This window comes from Falco cherrug, chromosome 3 (genome assembly GCF_023634085.1).
Source record: "Falco cherrug isolate bFalChe1 chromosome 3, bFalChe1.pri, whole genome shotgun sequence".
NCBI lineage: Eukaryota > Metazoa > Chordata > Aves > Falconiformes > Falconidae > Falco > Falco cherrug.
Window position 1 is genome coordinate 68,890,871 of NC_073699.1, and position 26,252 is coordinate 68,917,122.

Here is a 26,252-nt window from a genome sequence, read left to right on the forward strand (position 1 = left end):
TTTCTTGCCACACAGGAGGTGACTAACATCACAGTCTTGGATCCTAGATAGATTCCAGCCCCACCGTAGCCTGAGAAGAAGATGGAAAGAATGCTTTTGTCCCTGTCTTTACTCTGAATATTTTGACTCTTGTAAATAGTATTTTTTTCAAGTTTAATGCATTATCTATAGCAAAAGTATATTGAGCTGTCTGTTTCAGTTGACCAAGTTATGGTATATTGCCTACCTAATCTTAATCAGAAGGTAGTTGATTATTCATTTACTCGATACCATATACTTACAAAGTTCTGTAAACAAATATCTGCCTTATGAAAATGAAATATTTTTTTCATTTTAAGACCCAGGTGCCACTTTGGAGCAATCAACAATATATCATGAATGACACCAGGCACCAGTCTTTGTTCTTTGTCAGTCTGCCAGATCTACAAAATCTCTGTGCCTCTACAGTAACACTGAGTTCTCATATACCAGAAGCTGAGACAAGGAGTACACAGATAAAGATTTGCAGGTAAAGAATTTTGAGGGTTATTATTTTCAGAAGCTTTTGGTGGTTGTTATTGAAATATTTTATTAGCAGTAATAGAATTAAGCTTAATAAAATCAGCAAAATTCTGATCAGCAGCAAACAGTACAAAATTGTTCAAAATTGAAGGGTTATTTTGAGGGGGACTTGCTGGCTGCTGGGGAGAACCCCCACATTTCTATTATGTTTTAAATGTCATCAGCTGAAACTAACAAGGCTGCCTACTCCAAATCAATAAAAAGTTAAAATTAATTTGTGTTCACTTGCAAAGTTGAAATGCTTTCTGTGGGTTGAGACTGAGTGAAAAGAATATTCGGAAAGCGTATGTACACTCCTTAGTGCTCACCAAGTATTATGTCATTCCCTTTAATAGGAAAGGGGAGAAATGAGGAATTCTGCCAAAAGGAAAACTTTTGGAGAGTTCTGTCTGTGTGCCAAAGGCCTTTGTCTTTGTCTTAGACCACTGTGGGTGGGTTGAGAGCAAGTAACTTAAACTTGTCCAATATATTATACTGAACCACTGGGAACAAAGTGAAAGTGGAATGTATTATGTTTGCAGAAGCTGAGGAAAATAAATTTCAGCTGAGAAAATGAAGTACAAAAATAATTTATTTTTTTTTATAGACGGTTATTATTCCTGCATCAAGACATCCTTTCTGCACCTGTTATTGGGACACTAAATCAAATTTCAGTTGTAATGGCGGTCAGTATCGCTGTGTAAATAAGTATATGTAGTTACATACTGTTGCAGATGAGCATAGTGCACCTCACTCAAAAGACAGAAGTAGCAATATATTTTATTGAGGTAAAATATTACTTTGAGAGTGTTCAGTAAGTTTAATGGAATTTAACAAAGTTTTAACAGTGGTTTGAAAAGGTTTAATAAGTTTGATGGCAAGGTTCACCTATAAGGCATGGAAGAAGCATACAAGGGAAAATTAAATAAGAGTAACTCATATAGAGAGCAGAGGTGTAAAGAGTAAAGAGGATCCTTCTGCTGAGTCATGAGGTTCAGAATGGACGCCCTTTCTTTCTAAACTCCTTGTTGGAGCCTAGATGTGACTGGATCCAGTCTTAGTCTTGGACTTGGTCAATGGTTCATGTCTAATGGAATTATCCATATAAAGTTTGTAATATTTGTGTAGCTACATAGATTGGTAATGCTTCATAGTGTTAATTCAGCTGATTTCAGTCACCAAGGTTCTGTTATGGGTAAGGGACCTCTCCGCCTTGAGTAAGGAAGGCTCACTTAATCTCAGGTAAGGAATTTCTAACCTTGAGAAGTGTCCCTGCTCAAGGGGAGAGTCACCTGGTGTGCCGGCCAGCTGCCATTCAGGGAGAGCCCAAATTAAGCCTATCCCAAGTTTAATATTTACAGGGTGAAGTAGTTGGCTGCTACTCAGTAGTATAGACAAGACAGGTGTCTTCGGTTTAGCTCTGATGTCTTGTTCTGTACTTTGGTTATCTTGTAATTTTGGGTTCAAAACAACCTTTCAAAATATATTTCAGGACACCTTCACTCCCTTGCACATGAGCCAGGGGCTTTCCAGCTCACAAGTTCACCCCAAGGACATAAGGCCTGTTGCTTCTTGCTCAGCCTGAGCTAAAGTATGGCTAGGAGTCAAGTGTATCTGTCCCACATACATGCATGCTTCTTTGAGGATCAAGGATAGGTAAAATATCTCATTTAAAGCAAACTTCTACTTTTGTGCATTAGTAATATCAATTACAGCTTATGTCTTCTAATGTTTTGATGAAATGGCCTTTTCAGATAGTGAACCTTTGCGGAACAGAATGGACTCAATTGGTAAGATGCCATCCAATTTACAATGAGAGCAGCCAGGGCATAGTTCTCCAGTTTCGTTTTGGGCGATCTTTTGCTTGCTTGTTAATGTATCTTTCGCTGGAAGTAAGATTACACTATGACAAATCCCTGAACTAATTTTAGTTATCGTTCTCCTTTAAAATACAGGATATGTTGTTTGCTTTATCTATTCCTTAGCATGTTTTTCTTAGGCAAAGTCACTGATGGACCAGAATTTAATTTATCATTTGATAAAACACCCTTTAATTTCAGACACTTGAATTTTTATTTATTTTTTTTATTTTTAGATACCATTTTACAAATCAGGAATATGTCAAGCCTACATAGAGAAACAAGGAGCTACTGTAAGTGCTGAAGGATGTCACAGTTCTTAAGATTGTTATGCTTGTCTGCAGTTCCTGTTGCCAGAGATGAGTATTTTTCATAAGGCATACAATTTGCACTACAGAAGCCAAGTTCCAGGGTAAAAAAGTCTGTCCCATAGACAAAATGTCTCTTACAAATCTGGGTATAGTAAGTATACTTTCTCAGAGTCAAAAGTTTTAAGAAGTTCCTGAGCAATTTCACTAGTTTTCTTTGCTGCAGTGAGATCCTGGTGCTGCTCGGGGCACTGGGGTTTGACCTCAAGGCAATGACAGACTCAGCCTTTGGGCCAAAGACCTGCAGCTCTCTGCTGGTGTCACCCCCTCTGTGCGTGCACTGTAGATTCCACCAGTGGGGATGTTTAGACAGCTGAAATGTCTCCCCAGTCAAGTTCTAGGTTTATCCAGCCTGTACAGGACAATCTCAGAGAAACAAAACAAAAAGAAGAAATGGAACCCACAAACATAACAACCGATACATTTTTAGACCATTATGCCATGTGCTTTATTATCTTCTAGTATGAAAAGTCTGTGGGTTTTATGAATATATATGTGGACACACTGAAATTGCTGAGTCAAAAGGCTGTAATCCAAGCCAGTAGCTCTCGTGACTCATTTGCACAGCCTGTTGGGTGAATTTTTCTTTGTTCCAAGAAGTGTAAATGCGTGTCTGGATTAGTAAGACAAATACTGTTCAAATATGCTTACCTTACAAAACTGCTTTATGGTGATGTGTGTAACTGACCTGTCATGGTTAGATTTTCTAACATCAGCAGATGAGCAGTACAAAGTGTACTTAATCACCATGAGCTGAAGGCAGATCCTTGCAGGATCTCAATAGAAACATCCTCCTGGAGGTATATTAGTTAAGTCTTTTTAACCCACTGTAATTAGTTTCTGTTTCTTGACTAATGCTAACTGTCAACAGAAGGCTATGCAGGACAGGCAAGTAGTACTGCTGGGTGAATAAAGCTACTTTTATCTATTATTTTCTGATTGTAGGGAAATGTCTCTGGTCTTGAGCTTGACAGTAGAGTTAATACATGTAAATTTTGGATGTTGAGCCTATTGTCTGGAAAGAGATGCATATCGAGTGAAGTACTCGATACAGTTCAATTAATCTTTTCCCCAAGTCTATTATTAGCCCTGTGAAAACATTACATGACTTGTAGGGCAGCTTACTTTGATGATGCATGACATCTAAATGTCCACATCAAATATTACACTGACTTCCTCTTGTAACTCAGTAGATGAAAAGTAGAGATGTATAACAAGTACTAGGATTTGGCTCCAAGATCTTTGATTACCTTTGATTAAAATTTGACTGAAGCCTTTAAAAAATCTGTTAAATTATTAATAATGTATTTTTTTCCCTCACTGATGTTATTAGCTGGAAGCACCACAAACAGTTAGTCCAGCCATTCTCCAGACCTGTCTCTCCTACACACTTACAGCTAGACTTGCACCCAGATGGAACAAGGCTGGTCATCTCTTGGTGCAAGGTATTTGACTCACCAGGTTCAGGGAATCGAGCATTTAGATTCCAGCTCTTTATCGTTGCATTTATTTTCCATTATTTAATTCCCATTGTTATTTCAGTTGTTATATTAAATTATTTCATTCATTTATCCTATGATATTTTTTCTTTGATTGAGTTTTTATTGTTCCGTTATCTAAGTTCAATGATTCAAGTTAACAATCTGAATGGACATACCATTCACTTTTTCATCTTCCTCCTCAGCTTTGTCATAGATCAAATAATTATTTCAGCTGAATGCAGCATACCAGATTAAGAATTTCCAAACCAAGTATTGTTGGACAGTAAATGTCTTCTAAAAATTGGCCCTGTTTTTCAGATTCATGCTTTCATCAGTGGCATTTCTGCACATATTTTGCATGCTTTTCTAATACAGAAGTGGTTTTTCTGTCACACCATCTCCATCTACCAAGCTCCGTCTTTTTAGATGGTAGTTCCTTTGCCTGTCGTCTCTCTACCAACTCCTGTGTGGGATAAATGTGAATTACCAAAGTATGGAAAACCAGGTATGTTTCAGATACCGTGGTGTGCTCTTAAGTAGAGAAATTGTATAGGTCATACCAAATATACATTGAGAAAAGTGTATATGTTATTGTCTTACTTTCAGCCACAATATCAGTATCTTGTTTTCAGCATCTTCAAAACATATAGCTCTCTGAATAAAATCACCTTGTTCAGGAGTAGCAGGAAGCAGAGGGCTAGATGGTAGCTGATATAAAACTGATTTCAGTGAAAGACATTGACAAACAGCAATGTGGCGCTGGTACATGCAGCTTGTCTAATCACATATGTTGCTAAAGCTGTGCAAAACAGATGATATATGGTAAAATATGTAGTAATACTCTACAGATTTGCTTCTGAACCTAAGAATTTTATTAACTGTTAGTCAATTAAAAATAGTTCTATGTATAAATCCCTTACTGGGAGGAAAAGTTGATGTATAAATTGCTGTCCACTTCAATGCTTTCATAGATCTTTTGGTTTTGATGCAAGATGTTAATGAATCAATGAAAAGTTCATTGATAGAGGGGTTTGTCTCTCCTTAAAAGGAACAAACCTTTCAGCATTCATGACACATAAATGAAACTGTGTGATTTCTTCCTTTTGTTTGCATTATGACATTAGACACATGGTTTAGAAAATAATGTCTATCTATTTTATTTATTAAGGAAAAGATTTTTTGTCTCATTCAGGAAGGCAAAATGCTGTTGGTAAGTACAATGTTCTGTTAATGACAAACTTGTTAGAGTTTTCTTATGTGCTTTCATACTGCCCTGATCTTGCTATTACCAACAGTCTCTTCAGTTTTCGTTGTGAAATAACCTCTGCCAAAATACACTTGATGGCAGATGGTGCTCTGTATGCAATAGTTGCCAGTTCAACTGCACCTTTGATAAATTACCCACAAAAAAGGTAATTTTTCTGCTGTTAATCTACAGCCATAGATTGAAATTTGCATTTAAAAGTTACGATTATTACAATTAAATGCACTTGCCTCAAATTACGAGTCTTGCAACTGATATGAAAGTTCCATAATAATAGATAGGAAAATGAGCTAAAGCAGCTGTCCTGTATGTACTGTGTTTGCTGTTCACATAAGTTGTCACAAAGCTTGCTGCTTAACTATTGCAAAAGTCACAAAAGAATATTTTTATTCCAGTATGAAAGTTAAAGTTTACATTTGGAGATACTGGAGCCTAAATGTGTAACAGGGTCGTATGTTGGGGAACATAATGCACCCAGTTCCTGTGCTACAGCTTGCTTAGAGCTGGGTGAATGTTCTGGAGATGTGCCAATAGATGCTTGCCTTGCTCATACAGTCTTTCCTATTGACCACTTTGGGGTGCATAATACTGGGCTAGATGACTCAGTACAGCCAATGGTTATAAGAACTATGTCTGCTTTGAAAATAGGTGTTTGTGTATCAGGTATATCAGTATCAAGCATCCAGTTGCATGGGCAGCCATGAGTTCCTAGGGAGGTGTACTGTACGGATAGTAATTCATAACTTTTTCACAGTTGATTTTAATTTCCATGCTGAGAATGTCTCACAGCATTTTGACTAACAATTACTTTAAATAAGCATTTGGTTTAGCTTTCTATCTAACAGATAAACTGTAGTTCAAAATAGGGCTTGGTGCTTTGTTTTTATTTTAGTTATAGACCTCAGTGTATCAGAGAGACAGCTTTGCATCAGTGTGGAGCCTTGCTCAATTCGGTTGCCACCCCCTCAGGTATAAAACGGTTGTATTTTCTATGACTGTGTTTGTCTCATTAATCTTCATCTTCTTTTCTTTTAGGTGGCTTGTAATTAACAAGATGGGAATAGAAGTGCTTATTTCTAATTGCATTAAGACAGTAATCATATTCATTGCTATCTGCATCTGTTGCATGTGCACAACATCCATATTACATCTATATTGATGCATACTAGCAAGCATTGTAAAGTTGAGATCCTAGACTATTTAAGAGACCTTTCCAAAAATGCTGACAGAATGCAGTAAAGTGTCTTTATGACTCTAGGTTTCCTTCTAGCAGTGTTTTCTAGAAGGCATTCACTGTGTCACTGTAACACATTGACAGTTTTAAGTAGCATCTTAAAAGTGAAGCTATAGGTAAGTTGTCAATGCTATGTTTAAAGTCCCTGTATATAATTATTCTGGAATCTGCTTCTATTTTCAATGCAGCTTCCAAAATACTAGAGCAGCCTGTACTATGCTACTTGTAAGCATAATTAATAAATTGTTTAAGAAATCATGACTGAGGTTAAAAAACTACCATTCTTTGTGACAGCCATGACACCTTTGTTGAATGTGTCCATACATACAGGGGCATATTTGTCAGGCTTGCTGGTTTCTTCTAAAGTAAGTGTTTCTGTTCCAAACTCTTCTTTCTTAGAATAGAATAGGATTTCTTCTGTGACCTCGTTGGACAGCATAACATTAAAGCTATCTATAGGAATCCAGTTCCAAAGTGACACAAAGCAATGATGGAAGTGATCATGATGTGGCTTCATTGTCAGTTTGATCATTGTAATACATTTCTAAAACAGAAATAGCTAAATTTTCTTGTCAGTGAATAAACACAAACCCTGGTAGACCATAGAGAAACAAAATGTTTCTCTCATCTCAGTGTTTGATTGGCCCCTACTGTCAAATATTTTCACATTGTGAAAATGTGTGATGTTTTTTGACTTCTTACAGGGTGAAACTATATGTCCCATTAATTCTGTTGCTTGGATCTTTGCACTTGATTAGGCAAGGTGGCATATACCGTTAGTAGACTATCAAACATGGGTTTCTGATTTAACTTCTAAAAATGTGCATGGAAGTGAGACAGTTCTTAGTTTGAAAAATATCTTCTGTATTCTTCCTTACTAAAACACTGCAAATAAAGTTTAAATCTCACTGATTTAAATAATTTAAACCTTGTACATGCATAACTTCTGGAAGCATAGGCTCTAACATAAGATAGTGTGCAATTTTATAATGGAACTATCTTCTGAAATAATCAGTCTGTGAGAACTGATGAAAGGATATAATTTATAAGCTTCATTGTATTGTGATACATAATTATTTTTGAAAATTTTAATTTTGTGCTGCTGTAGAAATATTTGCAATTTTTTTTTTCTGTTTTAAGCTGGAAGATTTTGATATTTCAACAAACACCTTAAAGCTATTTGACAGCAATGAAAATATAGTTATTCACCAACATTCCATATTAAGTAACTGGTGCTATGTTTTGCCAAGGTAGGAGTCTGTTTACATTTCAACAGAAACAAATATTTCCTCAAATGTTTGCCCTACAAATGGTGAATTTCCTACTAGTGATAAGGATGCTTCTGTTTTATAGTCTTGTTTTACATCTAGGAATCTTTCTTTTTTACTTTTATGGTCTTGATGTTATAGAATATGAGAAAAATTAATCACCGAGTCATAAATTACACATTTAAATTTTTCAGTTGGAGTAATCTTTCTGCTACTTCTGTGATATCCAAAAGCATTAATTTTTCTCAAATACAATTTTAGCAGGAAGTGTCTATTTAAAGAAAAAAACAATTTCAACCTCTGTCACAAAATATCTCTATTTTCACCTATGCTTTTCATAAAAAAAAAATGAGAAGCAATGGTATATTTGCTTTTGTTCTACGTTCACTAGTAAGTGAATATTACAAGATGAGAAATTGGATTTGTAGGTGCCAAGCTCTTTTCCACACTTCAGGAAAGTTCTGGCATAAACTTATAAGCTAAAGGTGTTAGTCCTCAAAACATAAAAATAATCCATAAATACTTCCAATGACAAAAATAAGTTTTACATTTTTTCCCCAAAAGTCCATTATGTTTTCAGCTGAGCTTTATGACACCCTTTCCAAGCACCCTTTTTTTACCTATGCACAGCATGAAAATGGGTCAGATCATAAACATCAGCCACATAATTCCTCCAGAATCTCCTTTCCATTCATATAAAGAATTTCAGATGCATTGGAAGAATCTGGTAAGAAACAATATACACTGCTTTCATTTTTCCCTCCCTTTCTTGTACCTATTGAGTTTGTGTTTATAATACACTTCTGCGGTTTGGTTTTTTTTTTTCAAGTATGGATATATTCTTCCAGAGGATATTGAAAAGACCAAAATATACTTCAGTGTTTACTTCAGACCAATAGGGGAAAGGTTCTTTACGTATCCTTTCAGAATATTTTTGTTACATTTCCTCTACTACACTTCTAGCAAAGATCTAAATTTTCATTTTTGAATGTGCCACGTTTTCTTCTTCCATAATTTCACAGAAGTCAGTGGAGAATCGTTTCACTAGATAAATTGGAACAAAATATTGAGTCAAATCTCTTTGTCCTAGTATTGAATAATAGTAAGTTGAATAGAACAGTTTGCTTCACAGCTACTGTAAACATTATAATGCTGCTTTAAATGGAGATGTAAAAGGAAGAGTTAAATTCCTGTTAAAACACAGCCAACAAAGATTTGTGTTAAAGAGAATTTTCCTGCAAGGAAAGACTAGGCTAATGATTACTGACGTTGAGTAATCTTTACTGTGGTAGTTTAGTGTGATGTAATCATGTTGAAGTCCTGTAAATTTATAAACTTCAGTTCCTTAAGAAAGTAAGTGCTTTTGTTCACCTTTTTCAAAAAGCTTTAGGCATGTCCATGTTTTTTTTCTCAACAAAGATGATTCATGATTATGGAAATGTAAAGAAACTTGTTATATATCCCTGAATACTTACTCAGGTACCCTTTAAGTTGTATTCGAAGTCAGCCAGTGCAGTATTTCCCTAGAACGGATTCAGAAAGTGTGTTGAACTCTTTTCTTTCTGACATCAAGTGTAATCTTTCACATCTATGTGGATTTCCAGTAAAGATGACAAGTAAAGCACTTTATGCTACAGAGGGACTCTCCAGGGCTCTGGTGCGTGTAAGATTGTTTTATAAACATATTAACGACAGGTATTTTGTTCATGGTACGAATTTATCGTATTCACAAATAAAAGCATAAAATTATGCTTTTCACAATAAACAACAATCAATGATGTAACTTTTAATTAAATGTGTAACTAAATATTATATTGCTATTTGCCATTGTTATATTTTTGTTCACATCACAAATACATAAACAAATTGGACTTAGTGTTAATTAGTTGCTATCAATATTTGCAGTTCTATAGACCTTATTTTACAGTTGGATATCCAGAACTTTCTCACACCTCTTCCATAACAATAATAACAAAAATACCTATTATTATTATTCTTAATTTTATTTTTGAAAAGATAAACCAAGGAAAATATAAAGTTCTATGAACTTACACATTTAAAAACACTCAAGCTGTAAGATTTACTCCATGGCTGATGATTGAAAGGAGGCAAGCAATTAAAACTCCTGTAATTTGAGGTTGTGACAAAGACTGACTCAAATTTCTTTAGTAGTAGTGTGTGAAATAAGAAATGAAGTAATTAATTCTGAACAAAGAATAGTGACAGAAGTTGCAGAGACTCTAAAATACTATAATCCTCTTTCAGAAAGCAGTTGCTGTTTATGTCTCTTCAGTGATCAAAGCTAAAATGGCTCCTCTTCGTCATCTGCAGTTTTCCTAGACATCCAAACTGTCTTTTGCTCAGAATACAGATGCCCTTAGAAGTCTTAAGAGACCAGGAGCCCTGTCAATCAAACTCTCTGCAGACCCCCTCAAAAGGGGTAGGCATTACCCAGTTGGAAACACTAAAGCAAGATAATGACTGTAATTTAAGTCTTTCCTTCTGAGAAATATGATATTCCAGCATAGTTTATAGACATAGACCTGAGGGGAGAAGAAAACAAATCTTCATTTATAGTGACAACAAACTATTGTTTAGGAATATAGTTCATTCTAGTTTACAATAGGAAAATGTATGGTTATATATTGTGATTTATATTAGGTTGATATCATATAATGATGCATTAGGTGGCACTATCAGACTTTTAAATCCAGTTCATTCAATTTAGCAGCTCTTGTATTGCAGGAAATGAAATCGAAGCATATGAAATTGGCGGGTGAGATGGTTTGTGTGGTATCCCTAACGCAGTCTCCTCTAAGGAAAGAGACTTTGCCTGGAATTTCTTCACCTTGCAGTATGGAAAACAGCCACTGGATGGAGCGTTTGATCAAAGAGCCAGAAAGCCAGACTTCTTCGAGTAGCAGTAAGGGTACAGGAAAGATTAGCATTGAAGCAACAGAGAATTCAATGAGGAATCGGCAAATACCTGGAGTACCAGAGTTACCAGCTATGAAATCTTTAGGAATGCCTGTAAATTCAGCCTTTGAACTTCCCCCCAGAAATGTCAGCAGAGTTATACCAATTTTCAAAGGAAAGTTGATGCAAATGAATGGAAAGACTGCAAACCGAACAGATGGGAAGAAAAGAGGAAGTGCTGAAAGACATTCACCAGTAAAAATCATGAGTGTTTCATCTTCTATGCTGACTGTGCACAAGTCCAGCATAACTCAGGTTTGCAAACCTGTTCAAAATATGCCAGTCAAAAATTCTAATCATAGCAATGTACTTCAAGCTATGAACACGAAAAGATACACAAAACCTCTATTTCAATGGAAAACGAAGTCTGGTGGACAAATGACTAATTCTGATTTTTCTAGTAACCCAGCTTCAGGTGAGAATTCAAGTGAAGGCAATTACAAAATGGCAAATTCTCCTTCCTTTCTTAAGAATGTTGGGTTAGTGCTTCAGAAATCAAACATTTGTCTGAGTCTGGATACATCTACATCTCCTATTTCCAGTGCAAGAAGGGGAAAGAAGTTTGCAAGTCAAGATACCATGCAAGTTCTTGAAGAACAACAGCAGTCAAAGAAAGTACATTTGCAGATTTGTAAATTAGACAATGCAATGACAAATTCCAGTTTATCTCGGCAACAAACAAAGAGATCAAATGGAGGAACAGGGTTAAATATTCATGAATCTGTCTTAAATGATACAGCGCATATCGCCAAAAATGAAGAAAATAAAGCAGCATGCTATTCTAAGGACTATGTCACTAAGACAGCCAGTCATCTTTGCAAATCTAACTTTGAACAGGTATGGTAGATAACAGGGCTCATTCTTACTGGTTCTCACAAATTCACTATATTCTAAAACAATGTTAAGCAATAAAGAGCATGACTTTCATCATGTTCTACCATCATTCTCAGTATAGTTTTCTAAAATCTCTACCATATAAGTTGCTGTTTTCAGCCACTGCTGCCTTTTTTCTGAAAGGGAAGATGATTTACTATGTTGTCTGAGATACATACTATTTTTTTATTTGGGACTTTTAGAGTGGGATAATTAATTTTCCTTTCTTTAAGACAGTTTATCAAGATTTTTGTGAGATTAACATGTCTTCATATGGGACCATATTAATGAACAGCTCCTGGAAGGAATCCCAAACCTCATCAATTGTGTAGTGCTGACTGCCGTGTGTGTAGGGCATTGTACTGTTAGACAAACATGGAAGTTTTGCAAATACAAGTTTAATTACAGTTTCACTAAAAGCACAAGTTTCAACATGAAAAATTCCTACTGGGCATAAGGAAAAAAAATCTTCAGAGAGAGAGTGGTTAAGTACTGGCAGAAGTTGCACAGACAGGTTGTTATCCTTTCAGATTCTCAGAACTTGACTGGATGGGGCCTAAAGCAATGTGATCTAACTTTGAAGTTAGTTCTGTTATGAGTAGATGACCAGTAGAGGTACTTTACAACCAAATTTTTCTATGATTCTGCCTGTATTTCCATAAAATAAATGGCAGAGCTGATTTCAGTGCAATCTTTGTGAGGATGACATCCCTCAGATTTGGCACATGGATGAAATGTGCTTATCATGTTTTTCACCTATAGCATGTAATATGGTAGGTTATTTCAACTTTGTGTTAATGAGGGCACCTTTTGAAAAAGTAGGTCATTTTAACAAGTAGAAAAATACTGGGTGGGGTTTTTTTTGCTAATGAAGGTATAAACTTCTATACTTTTAAGATGATTACAGGGAACGAATATCTGACATGCGAAACACTGACCTCAAAACTAACTTCCTCTATCAAGGAGAACAACATGGAAGCATCTGTAAAGAAAGGTTGTGCAAGAAGAAGACAGGTAACAAGCCCCCCCCCCCCCCCCACACACACACACATATACACCCCTTAATCCAGTTTATACGGACCTGCATTAAGAGATAAAAAGGAAATTTCAATTTTTTTCATTTTATCATGTTCCAGTTAAGACAGGGAAACCAAGAAATCTTACTGAGCCTGCTCTGAATAAAATTAACCTTAACTAGGATAAAATTAACCTTAACCATTGGTTATGTTACTGTTACTTCAAGCATGCATTTAAAATGTTTGTCTCCTACAAAAAATGCTACTAAAATGAAAACCTTTATTGATGTTACTTAATGTAAATATGTTTCTGAAGCAGATTTTCTGATTCTACAGAAAACTTTTACCCTGCCCAATATAGCTATGGCATTCTCAATGGTAAATTCTCTGTAAAAAAAATCTCTGTAATTGTCTCATCTCAAGTGCTTGAATTCAGCAACATTCTGTAGAAATGCATACCAAAAGGTTAGTTGTAATTCATTCTCAGTTTCTTTATATTCTCTTAATTATTTAATGTATTTAAGTTATTATTATATTACTAGATGGGGTCAGCAGCAACAATTAGATAAGTTCCTAATATAATTTTTTAAAAAATACTTCTTCCTCTGGATGCTTCTGTAATTATAGTACTGTGTACTTTTAAATTCCTCGTCAAAATATTTTTTTATGATTCTTAAATACTGCTTTTACCTACTACTGGATTACACTTCTGTTTCTAAACATCAGTTCTTTAAAACTCAGCTGTATCTTCTACCTTCTTCTCTTGCAACCACATTCTCTATGTTTTTACTACACAGAAATTAGACCCATTAGCAGGAACAGGTCCCAGGTCTCCCGTGCTCAGTACAATTGTATTTTCTTATGTAGATATATATGTATTATTTCTATTAATAGCCAGCTGAAAATACTGTCCAATAACTCTTCAGAATAAGCCAGGAGGAAAAGTTGCATGCACTTAACTTCCTTTTCACCCAGGTTCCTGTCACAGTCCACTCAGTGGACTCATGATGGTTCGTTTACTATGATTTCAAAGTGCAAAAAAAAATATCAAGTGACCATGCCAAGGGGTTATGCTTTGATCAAACAGTGCAACTTTATTGTTTGCCTGTAAAGCAGCGTGCAATAGATAAAATGACAGGAAGGGAAGAAAAGGTAAAGTAAAAAAAAAAAAAAAAAGAGGATTATAGCTACCACCACGGGTCCGAGGCATCCCTATGGTCCAGGCAGTGTCCTGACAGTCCTTCCGATTGTCGTGATCCTTGGTGTGGAATATCTTCAAGGTTCAGTTGCTAAGGAGACATCTTTTATGCCAAGCAACGCACCTTGCTCCTCCTCTGGCCCATGGATTTTTGCGTTACCACACATATCTGAAGAGGAATGCCTGAGGTGTGGTTTGCCTTAGAGGCAGGTAGCTTCAGACCAGGAGGTGTCTTTTTGTATTATAGTGATATTATAATGAAGAAAGTTCACCTGAAGTTCAAGATTTTTGGTTTGTTGCTACGACAGTGGTTGTGATCCATCTTCTGGACAGTGGTTATGTGGCCTTTTCGTAGTTGTTCCTTTCAGTCCCAGGTTGCAGCATAGTACTCCTTGTACCATGTGGTTCTCCTTCCCAGGGTCTTTGCGTCTTGGTGTCCATGAGGATCACATTCCATCTCCAAGTCTCTGTTGGCAATGTTGAGACAATATCATTCTCTTTGGACTGACTCTTACAGTTCCCTTGCCTTTTATATTTAATTTCAAGCGTGTCCGTTTGAAGTCTTGTTACCCATGCTTGATCTGAAGTGGCTTTGCCTAGTCACATGTTGCAATATATAAACTTACCTTGTCAACATACTTACTAACTGTTGATTAAGAATTTAAAGAGTATGTATCCGTAATTCAGATTCCTCCATTTAATTTGCATTTCTTAACAAATTTTCTGTCATCTTTTTGTTTTGTTGTGCTTTTAAAGCCAAATACAAGACAATTCTGTAACTTTTAATGGTAGTTAAAAGAACAGAGTCTGTGCTATCCATGCAGTTCAGAAAGGCCCTGTAGAGCAGCCTCAGGGGCCTGCTGCAGGAACACACTCATACCTTGGAGCTCAGGCTGCAGCAGGGAAGAGTGAAGCTGGTGTGGGAAACACCAGCCCAGCTGCTCTGTGCTGGCCCCATCCAACTGCAGCTGGAAAAGGCCCTTCCACACTGTCTTACTAGCATTACTGGCCTAATATCGCAATGCTACAGCAGGAGAGTCAGGAGTCAGTTTCACAAAGAAAATAAAACCTGCAAAGAAAAATAACTGTGGTTATAAGAGTAACAACCCCAGGGGTCCAAGTACTGAAGGGAGACTTCCACCATAGTATGAATTACGTGCTGAAGTCCTTTGCCTGCCACTGGGAATAATTCAGCCACACTAGGGCTTGTGAGCATGGATCTAGCTCTACAGCTTGGGCTGACTGGGCAAGCAGAAAGCTTGTACCCGGTCTGGCAGCAGTGCTGGGATGGGGAAGGTACACTGTCCTATCCTAGTCATGACTCAGAAGTGCCCCGTGTCATTTCGTTCTCTCCAGGCAGGCTGTGAGTAACACAGGTACCAGCCTGAGCCCTGCAAGCTACTTTGGGGAAGTGGCAGGAGTCAGCAAGTTCTCGCTGCCTGCCGGCCACACTGCCAGTGCTGGAGCTGAGTGAGGGAGATGCACAGCTCTAGGGAAGCTTCAGCTGGAGTCTCAGGAATAGGAGAAGGACTTGTCTATTAACTGGGGTAGGGATGGTCTCTCCAATGTTCATTAGTCTGATTCCTCCTCTCTCCAGATTAAAATACAGTAGTGCTGACTAGGGACACTGTTAAACACTTCCCTGAAGAGTAAGCCTTTGTCATTATCTCAAGTTTGGACACCAAAAATTATCAGTTGATTTTGAAAATCTTGGCTGCTGGCATGTAAAAGGATACTTTCAAAATAGCTCTGGTTTTAGTTATTTACCCACTGTACATGTAAACATACTTTAAATTATATTTAGGTTGGAAAATAGAAACTTTTATTAATTCTCATATCATTCAACTAAGCATTTAACTCAGGAACAACTTTTTAGTTGAGCTGTTAGCTTAGTATTTCTGCTTTGTTTCCTTTACTGTTTTTTGCCTTCTTTTTGTTTGCTTTTTTTTGGTGTTTTTTTTTGTTTGGTTTGGTTTGTTTTTTTGTTAACAGAAAGAAGAAGGTTATTCCAAGTTAAAGAAAGCCAAAAGAAGTAAGCCTTCTATTTAGGATGTTCTGGAGTACTGAAAGAAAACTCTAGGTATGCACATTACAAATTTTAAATATTATTCTTTATCAAAATAATATCACTCGTTCTACACTTTTGGATCGTGACAATGATATCAGCTGTCTCCAAAGGAATCACTTTACTGAACAAATGGCTTCTACAGCAAAATAATGAGATAACAGAAGCTAATATTCATGGTTTTATTGGACACTAGCAAATAAAGCTTTGCTTTGTGTGTGTGTTTAGCAAGCAACGTTAAATACAAAGGTATCTTGTACTTAGTAAAACAGAATTTGTCTTAAATTTGTATTTTGATTGTCTCTTTTTCTTTCAGACTATTATAAATCTGGGTTTTTTGCTGCTGAGTTTGAATCTGAGCTGAAGTTAAAACCATAAAACATTAGAGTGAAGCTCTATGTATTATTTAATATCATGACATGAAATTGGGTGGCTAAATGCTTTTGTGGTGCTAAGATTAATTCAAAGACAAAATGGTCTGCCACACAAAATGAATAAATTTAGTTTTGTGACCAGATATTGCAACCCACATCATGTGTGGTTGTCGGTAATAGTCTTGCAGGATAGAACAAACTTTTCCTTTGAATATTCCTTTGAATATTAAGGATACGTATAGTATATGAAACCTTCCAGTTTTATTGTCCTAATACCTGTCACAAGTAATCAGTTGTAAAATATGCAGGAAAGAGTAATCTATACAGTTAACTTTTCCAGAGATAAATAGAAGGATATTTATGAAAAAGAAAATATTGATGCAAGCAATATGGTCACACAGACAAAATGGCACAAAAATGTGTGTTATACAAAACAAATAGAAAAACATAGCAATAGAGAAGCAAAATATACACTGTGCATCTTTTAAGCTGGCCTTTGGCTTCAACATAAATAATAGCAAGTAGCCAAATGTGCATTTTATCTCAGAGATGCGCTTTATGTCCTTCCTTTCTTTGCATGGATAAATTTCCTCCAGTGAACATATATTTCACTTGTTTGCTTTCCCTGAAAAAAAGTCTGTTGTATGGATGGAAGCTTTCTATATAGGGCCTTCATACTTCAGTGTTCAGCATATCCTGTTCCTGGGTCAAGCATTTCATTCCTCCTGCTTCAAGCCAGGCCGTTCAGGCATGGTCATTCTTCAGAGGTGATCTTTTTTAGTGATTCAGTATAGATATGTGTAGGTCCAAAGTCTGTGACTTTCACTAGGACCAATGGACAGAAATGGTGTCTCCGAGGATGGTCAGAACTTTACTTTTTTTACTTAAATTAAAAAAAAAAAAAAATCTATTTTTTTCTTATTTATTAGTTAAATGCCAAAGTATCCAGTTGCTCATGGTAGGCAGTGCTTAAACCCTGGGGAGGGAATAGTGTCTTCCACAAAGTGTTTAAAATATTATTTCGAAGAATCCCATTGGTATGGGTTCTTCATTGGTGTTGATTATTTAAAAAGAAAACGAGAGCTAAAATAATTTCTCCTATTGGATCTGTGCCTACAGTTTTGATTCTGGAAAGCTTTGCTCTTAGTTTCTTTATTACATATTGCTACAGATGCATTTAGAGTGCATGTTTTCATTTGAACACTTGAGAATTACTTGTAAGTTTTCAAATTTACTGTGTAGCAAGATTTATGAGTGAGAAGGTCTTACAATGGAATTCAATGATGTAGTCTACAGGAAGGACTTGGATCCATAATTCATGACAATAAAAACTTTTTTACAATTATCTTGCAAAAAGAGTCAGGTTTTATGACTGATGTGCCAAGTTGCACAGCCTCGTAACTTGTCCAGGAAATCACAGCATAATCCTAATTTTCTTCTGTGTTTTGCTGGTGAAAATAGTGGGTATATTAATAAAGCAACATGAGAGAAGTATTTAACATTTTAGAGAAGTTGAACATTTGATTCTACTACTAAATCATTCTCATTCATTCTGTTTTTACCGATATGTAGACAATCCCTCACTCTCTGGGGAAGGACTTCAGCTTTACTTTGGCATACAAAGAGTAGCTAGATATTAAGCGTGAGTTTAAGATACTCCCCTCCTGCCCCCATATTTAGGGGTCTGGACTACGCTGGATACATTGTTCTTTTTCAAGGCCAGGCAGATTGGGCCAGGGGAGCCTCCAAGGCTGCTGAGGTGCCCAGCCCACGGGGTATGGGCCGAATACCTGTTGCTGGGTGAGCTCTGTAGAACCTGTTGGGTATGTCTACTAGATTTCCATTGAATTTAATAGGAGGTTTGACATCTAACATACATAGACAACTAAATGTAGGTTGCATACATCTGAAGTTCAAAACCACCTCAAGAGTCAGACCTCAATAGTTGTTCAGTTTACATGAAAGTTTGGATGATTACAGAGTTTTCAGAAGAGATTTATAGATTCTTTTTAAGCTATTTTACATTTGTTTTCAAATTGAAAAGAAAATATCTCCATGCTTAGTCCTTTATTAATGAAAATCATCCTACCGTTTTTAAGGTTAAAAACTACCATGGAAGGGAAGTTTGGCTTCTAAGACCAACCAGAAAAGCAGAGCTTCTGAAGGAGAGTCCATATTAGTACAGAAAGATGTTTTGAAAGAAGGATTTGCATCATTACAAATGCTGGTGCTAGAAAAGATGTATAAAAAATAGCACCACTAAAGTTCTGAAGCCTTTTCCACTCATCTGTAAAACTCTTCCTTTTGCTCTGCTCCTGTGTTGTCATATGATACTGACCTTTGGTTTTAGTTGCTGAATTTCATTTAGCAAATGAGAAGCTACAAATTAATCACATATAGTAATAATAGTGTTATTTTACATGAAAGTAAATGCTGCCATTACTGTAAGGATATTGAATGAAGACAAGATGAAGGCAGGGGTTACACAAAAATGGAATGCAGTGAAAATTCTCAGCAGTTTTGTATGTAAGAGCTAGAGATCTATTGGACTATTTGTCCTAAAGGTGGATTATGCCAAGTCAACATTTATTAATTTCTTTTCTCATTAGAAGGAGATAGTACAGAAATTTCAACAAAGCCATCTTTCAAATGCTTTCTTGATGTGAAATATTAGTCTAAAATAATAACTTTTAAGATATCCTGTAAATATAATAGCTTGAGCTGGTTTTATGAAGAAACAGTTTTAACCTAAATTTGAAAATATTTGCATGGAAATTGTATGTAGTGAAAATATTTGGATTTTCATTGAAAAAAGATTCTGAAAATGTTTAGTCTTTCAATGAAAATGCAATTTCTTTTATGATGGGAGAAAATTAATTCCCTAATCAAATCTAGTAGCAGAAATACCCTTTGGACTTTGTACATTAGTAGGTTGTTGGCACCTAAATACTTGAGACATACTCAAAAACTAGGTGCTATCATAATAATATTGCTATTATTCTATCCATCTTTCATTGCTGCAGGATTTTTCCAGGTTAGTGGTAATCTAATTTACTGCATGGTTAACCATTTAAATATGCGAAATAATAGTTTCTGAAGATTCTCGCTCTTACTTTCTTGTAGAGTTAAGAACATGGTTTGGCTACCTGATCTCAGTTAAGAAGGTGTGAATAGACTTCTGCAATCAAAGTTCCTTCTTCCAGCACCACAACTGATTGTAATATTTTGAGGGCTTTAAATTTAAAACCCTAAGCCTAAGAGGAAGGATAAGCTGTGCATAGTACCATAGATTTATCAAAGAGAGAATTATTTCTTGTTCTGTATAAAAATGCAAATATTTAACTTGAATGTCCTAAATCTAAACTTTGCAAACAGGATGCAAATACAAATCTGGAAATACAGTACATTTTTTTTGCTTATTAACTGTATGATTTTAAGTTGTCTTTGGGTTTCTTCTGTGATCTAAACTTTTTCTGTTTTCCTCCATTCAGGTTCCCCAGAGGGCATTAACATACTTGAGGATCTCTGAGCTTTCTGAATTTATCTCTATTGCATTTATCTTCATTTATTTCCATTTTATGTCTATTTCACATCATTGGTACCTGTTTCTGGATGAAGAACTGAGGGTTAACTGCCTACAGTTAAGTGAATCAATGTATCAACAACTTCTCCAGATGGTTCAGGTTTATAAACCTCCAATGAATTTGAAAACTTAGCTAATGGGTTAGTTTTTGAATCACATCAAATCTGTCCTAGTACTTTCTTACACACTTAATCATTCTTTCAAGTTATTTTGAAGTTTCAAGTCTGTCTTTTTATTATATAATAACATTTAATTCTTTGCTACAATGTCTGGGCCTCTTTGTTTCATCAGTAAAACATTCCTAGATAACTATACCTTGTCATGTCAAATGGTTAGAAAATGAATTTCGGAAATAAAACTGCTCTGTCAAAGATTTTCTTGTCTAATTGATAATGCCATTCTTCAGCAGTTCATGCAGAATGTGTATAGTTGTCCTTTGAGTAATTTTATCAGCATAAATGTAACTTCAATGACTACTTGAAAGTGTAGTTGCAAAAATATACCTATATATGATTATGGCCCCACAATCACTGTTTTTAAGGGAATATTATTGTCTTACCTGGAAAACAAGAATCAAATGTTACTCTAGCTCATAAACTCAAACAGTATAGAACTGTAGTTTAACACTTGCTTTGGATATACATTTGCAAAATTTTTTCCTAAAGAAATTGGTATAATGGGTTTTTATGTGCTTTATGAAAACCTTTTTAGGTTTGTATTACCATAGCTGTATTTTTATTTACCTCATTTCTCAGAGCAGGATTTTGCCCTACTATGATGACAACTTTTGTTTTGTTTTGTTTTTGTCTTGAATGGTAACTGCTAACATAGTTCTAATTTGGTGGTGACAGTGTTTAAAAGGAAGTGGGCACTTCAACAACATGTAATTTTTCCCATACATAACACAAAAAATACAAAACAAGACAAATATTACAGAAATTAGAGCAATATGCTCAGCAAGAAATAAATTATATTTACATTCTGTCTGGAAATTGGTATACAAGGCTACTTGTCAAATGCTGTGGATTAGTTATTCTTTCATAGCTCTGACTATATATAATTGATCTTTTACTTGTTTTACAGTATGAAAATGCCTGTAGAGCAGTTGCATTTCTACTATGCTATATAAATTAGGGCTTCATCTGATCTGTTTCCAATTGTTGCTTTTTAAATGCTGCCAATTGCCAACGTTTTCCTTCTATTATAAAAGAAGTAATTTTTCATTATTCTTGCACTTTCAAATGTTTACATCATTTTGTGTTATCTATTATAATACTCAAAACAGAGAAAAAAATAATTATTGCATAATTTTTTTCCATTTAAAATAAAATGTTGAATTATTCATTCATGCTAAATTGCCAAATACTTCCTAGGCTATGCTGTACAGGAGGACCCTGATATTCTACCCCACCCACCCACTCCTTGTAAATATATAGGAAGGTGTTGACAGTGAGTGGAAACACACTGGTTGCAGGAGTGGTGATGGAAATGCCACTAATGGGGAGGAAGGATCAGTGCTGTGGTTGCCTTCAGAGGATTTGGCGATGCTGAAGGGACCTTCGTTGCTGCCTTACCCTTCGCTGTTTATATGGAGAGGTTGTAAGAGCCTGTCTCAGTTTCTCCTTTTAATCAGTTCTTTACTGACTGGGCAGAATAACCTCACTTCTGGCAGGCACATGAAGCTGTCAAAGCACAGGAGCCCTTGATGTCTAGGATTGCCTGGAGCCTCCATGTGTGATGTCTGCAGGCTTGATTTCTCAAGATTAAAGGAACAGACCCCTCAACCTGCCTCAAAATATAAAAATGTACATCAGGAACCAGTAGAAATGTAAAAGATTAATACAATTCCCAAGTGTGAGAAACTGGTAAGAGGTCAGCTGGAAGAAGGTATCACCTGCCCTTTGATGCCTATTGGCTTTTATACTGTTTATACCTTTTTCACCAGTTTTAAATCATCTGATTGGATCTCTAAGACGATCCAGATTTACACTTGTGAAAGCTTTCTTTGGCCATTGTATTAGCAGATTCAGAAAGTATTTGTTGAGTCGAGTTATTCATAATGAGTTCACATTTTTTAGTAAATATGCTCTTCCAGAAAGTGATCTTTTCTCACATATTTTCATAAATTGACAGCGTTCTTATCCTCCATTGTCTTCACAGATGTAAACTGGAGGGACTTTTTACATACTTTAAATTGGCATATGCTCAAGTTCTCTGTCAAATCTGAACTTAGAAGTTAAAAACTATTTTATAGGTGCTTACAACTGCAGGGAAGCTTGCTGTTTAGTTCCTTTGGTGTAAATAGTCAGATTAAGACTTCTGAAAGTACTATGTCACTACATCACAAAGTAATTTAGTAAATACAGCGATGTAAAGACTTTGGGCAACATGCTTATTTGCATCAACGTGTTCACCCTAGTTTCATGGAGAACAGTGTGTTGAAGAATTGTGGCATCTCTACTAGTTCAGGAAAACAATTTTGTCCCAGCTCTGGAGATGAGTGTTCTGTTTCTTCACAAAACTGTGTAGTTTTGCTGGCCCACAGTCAGCAAGGATGAGCAAGTATGTTTTCCCTGGGTTCTGTGCAGAACTTCATGCAACCTCTGAAGAGCTTAATCGCCCCAGAGTAGCATTAGAATCTGGGGCAAAGCAGTCTAACATTGCTGGAAAAGATGTGAAAATTGTTCCCAAAGAGTTTACAGTTCCACCAGGAACACACGTATCTTCTTGCAATGATTCTTTTATTGTTCAAAACAGTGACAACAAATTTCTTATTAAACCCAATACATAAAAAGGATTTAAGCTTGCTCCAGCAAAAGAAGTTCAAAAGTATTGAAAGATAATACCTCTGATCTTCCTGCGGGATGAAACTCCTTGTCTGGGATCAAATAATCACTTTTGGGAACAGACACAGTTTTGTTCCAGTGTGAGACCAGCCCAATATGTGTGTAAATACAGGCACACACACATATGTATGTGCGTTAGAGCACGTGTACATGTATACACATACACACACACACACGCACAGAGCTATCTTTCATTACAAATGTTTCATGCAGAGTATGTGTAATCTGAAAAATCTTCTAGTACAGGCAGTCCAGATCGGGCAGCAGTGTTTGGTAGTTCTTGTGCCAGGTACCAGGGGGTGATGTGCGAGAGAGAATTTTCATTTTGTCATTCCAGTTCCCTTGTCCACAACACAAAACTCCATTTACATCAACAGGCACAGGCTCCAAAGCTTAGCTGGTTTGGACTGTGCTGTCTATCGGTATAAGAGCTTAATTAAATACTATTAAACCATCAACTACCATTTAAATAAATCAACAGTTAGCCAAGTGTGCGGGTAGTTGCAGCTTGCACTGTGGCTATGGTATGAAATCTGTGGTGATGCCAACTTAGTAGTGAAAGTAAAACTTTCACTCTTTTCTACATGCCAGGACCTACTGGTTCCAACGCATCGGGGCTGCACGCTGTAGGCCTGCCTGGTAGCTGGCAGGGCCACCTGAGTAGATGATCCAAAGGTGAACCTTAACATAAATAAACATAAGGCATCTGGTTATGTGCTTTTTGGCTTCCGCAGTCCAGTAAAATGCTTTTCCCTTACTTATGCAAAATGTTGCAGCTCAGATTTTATGAAGAATAAATATTCATCTTACTAAGCAGCTGGCCACCTGTCTCAGTTCCACCAGTGACCAGTACCAGCAGCTAAGGCTGCTCAGTGCCGCAGTGCTTTCCAGAATAAAAATAAGAAGGGTTATTCCACTGGGAGACGCTAGCAAAAGATACCTATGCCTACATGTCCAAAATAAATGCAGATACCTATTTAACTTTTTATGCTAATTTTTTTATTATATTAAGAAGTAGAAATATTTTTATTGCAACTGGAGCTGCATGGCTCTGGGATATTTCAAAGCAGTTGAGGTAAATGAAGCAAAATTAAACTGCTGAGGAAGGAAGAAAGGGCGATAAGTCATAATTCAAAATGATAATGTGTAGTTTTCAGTCTTCAAAAGAAAAAATTGTCAGAAAGTTAACTTCATGTCTTCTTCTAGCATTCATATAATGGAAAATAATATGGAAAGAAAGAAAACGGACCCTCTGTAAAGCAGAACGCTATCTGTTTCACAGAGGGTCTGTTTTCCTTCTTTCCATATTATGGAAATGCTCCTTACTGTGCAACTTTTAACGTCTGTGACCAGCATTGTGAATAACCGAAGTCTGCATAAATTCAAACATTTGTTAGCCAGGATATTTCTGTAGTGCTCTTTCTAATGAAAGAGAGACTTAAGTAAGACTGTTCCATGAGGTTTTGTTTTCTGGGAGATCAGATGCTTTGAAGGCTGACGAAAGCATTTCATTTTGTATCGGATCTGACAGCTCCTTTAGGAATGCCCTTACTAAAATGCCACCCAGACCAAGTGAGCACTTTGTTCCATTCACCACACTTGGGTTATTATTCTTCAGTCTTAAAGTATTAATTGGACATTCTGCCTCTGCTGTTGTGGTGGTTTGGGTTTTTTTTTTGATTTAGAAAGAATAACAATAAAATCCAAATTCTACACACCAGTGAGAATAAACGCATTCCAGTAATGGAAAACGCATAGCTCCCAATACCTGGGCACCCAGCCAGCCCAGCTTGGTATTAAGCATACATCTTCATTAATTCTCATTTAGAGGTGAATCAATTGACATTAGCTGTGTAAGCTCAAGTCGTGTGAACTGCCATTCAGATGTAGAGGTAACACCAGTTTCAGGATTTCGTCTGTACTGGGAATTACTGGATGTGCATATATCCACTAGCTATCAGTGTGCATGCGTCTGCTGAGATCTGAGGCCCCAGCTGAACTGGGCTCCCTCCCATCCTGTGCTCCCTTGGCAGAGCCAAAGCTGCCGGCCCCTGGCTCAGGATGCCGGTTTTACCTACTTTCTCAGGCTTTCTCCGGGATGGAGGGAGCGACTGGTCGGGAGCGGGCAAGAAGTCGTGTTAAATCACAGACACACCTTTAGAAAGCTGGTTTACACGTTTGGCATACAACCACAGAGATTAATTACTTTTAAATGAGTCCAAATTAAAAGGCTAGAAACTACTTACTTTCTGAATTGTTAGTTGGTGATAATAAGCCAGTGGGAATTTATGATAACAGTAAATAACTGGGAGTTTCAATACTCTGAGGGCTGTATACCTTTGCATCTTTATGGAAGAAAGTTCTCATCTGCTTGAATCTTTTCAAATATTGCTAGAAAGTTTAAAATGTGCTGTAGAAGAAAGGGTTTTTTTCTGCTTCACAGCTTAAAATATTTATATTGTTCTCCAAAATTCAGTTAAAAAACCCACTCTATTCTTATGCTATCCTATGGGGGTTTTAGCCCAAGATGGAGATCTGAAGCACTGTTATTGGCAGCTGGAAAGGAGAACACAGAGTGGAAGATCTCACAGGAAGTCTCTGTAAATTAAGTAGAAAAATGAAGATACACAGAAGGAAAGCTTGTTGGTGAACTAAGCCCATTCCCCTACACGCCGAGGTCATACCCATCTAGCTGGAATCTCATCTGAACCTACTGAGTTGTGCATCAGTAATGAGCTAACATTGAAAGTATGCATCATTAATTTTTATGACAGCTACTGTTAGAAGAAAACTATCACACTTTGTGAAGAGTGTAATAGACCTGTCAGGGCTATGTTTTAACACCACAACATTTTTATTTTCATGTCTCCGAAGAGTCAGTACCTGTTTAAGTTACAGCAACACTCATTTATTGCGCAGTTTCAGACAGTACCCAGGGGAAATTTGATGCAAAGTTTAGCTCCTTCAAATCAACTGTACATGCCTACTACTGCATAATCAGGGTGATTATTTTCAGAATAGTTCAGAATAATAACACAGCAGCCTTTTAACATGTTCATTGCAAAAAAAGGATTAGCACAGAATGCACCATTTTTTATATTTTTGTGAACATAGGATAAAATATTTATGCAGCAACTCACTATTTCATTAAGATATATTGTCTTTTATTATCACTTTTTGATATAACAGTCACGTAAGCTCAGAAAGTCTGTGAAAATTTGGAAGTCCCACAGCATCACTGGATATGACACTTCTGATGAGCTCAAACAGACAAAAGAGACACATAGTCAGAGGCACAGGCTATGGA

At 36.4% G+C, this 26,252-nt stretch overlaps 1 protein-coding gene across 1 annotated transcript; it reads left to right on the forward strand.

The window, feature by feature from the left end:
- Positions 1-347: 347 nt before the first annotated feature.
- On the forward strand, positions 348-16,469 carry C3H18orf63 (chromosome 3 C18orf63 homolog). The gene is made up of 13 exons (XM_027798197.2): positions 348-508; positions 1,148-1,226; positions 2,636-2,692; positions 4,101-4,212; positions 5,417-5,458; positions 6,405-6,481; positions 7,887-7,996; positions 8,645-8,741; positions 8,844-8,929; positions 9,494-9,671; positions 10,760-11,827; positions 12,761-12,877; positions 16,070-16,469. Exons 1-13 carry the CDS (start codon positions 375-377, stop codon positions 16,124-16,126), a joined length of 2,214 nt encoding a protein of 737 aa, XP_027653998.2. The 5' UTR covers positions 348-374; the 3' UTR covers positions 16,127-16,469.
- Positions 16,470-26,252: the final 9,783 nt, after the last annotated feature.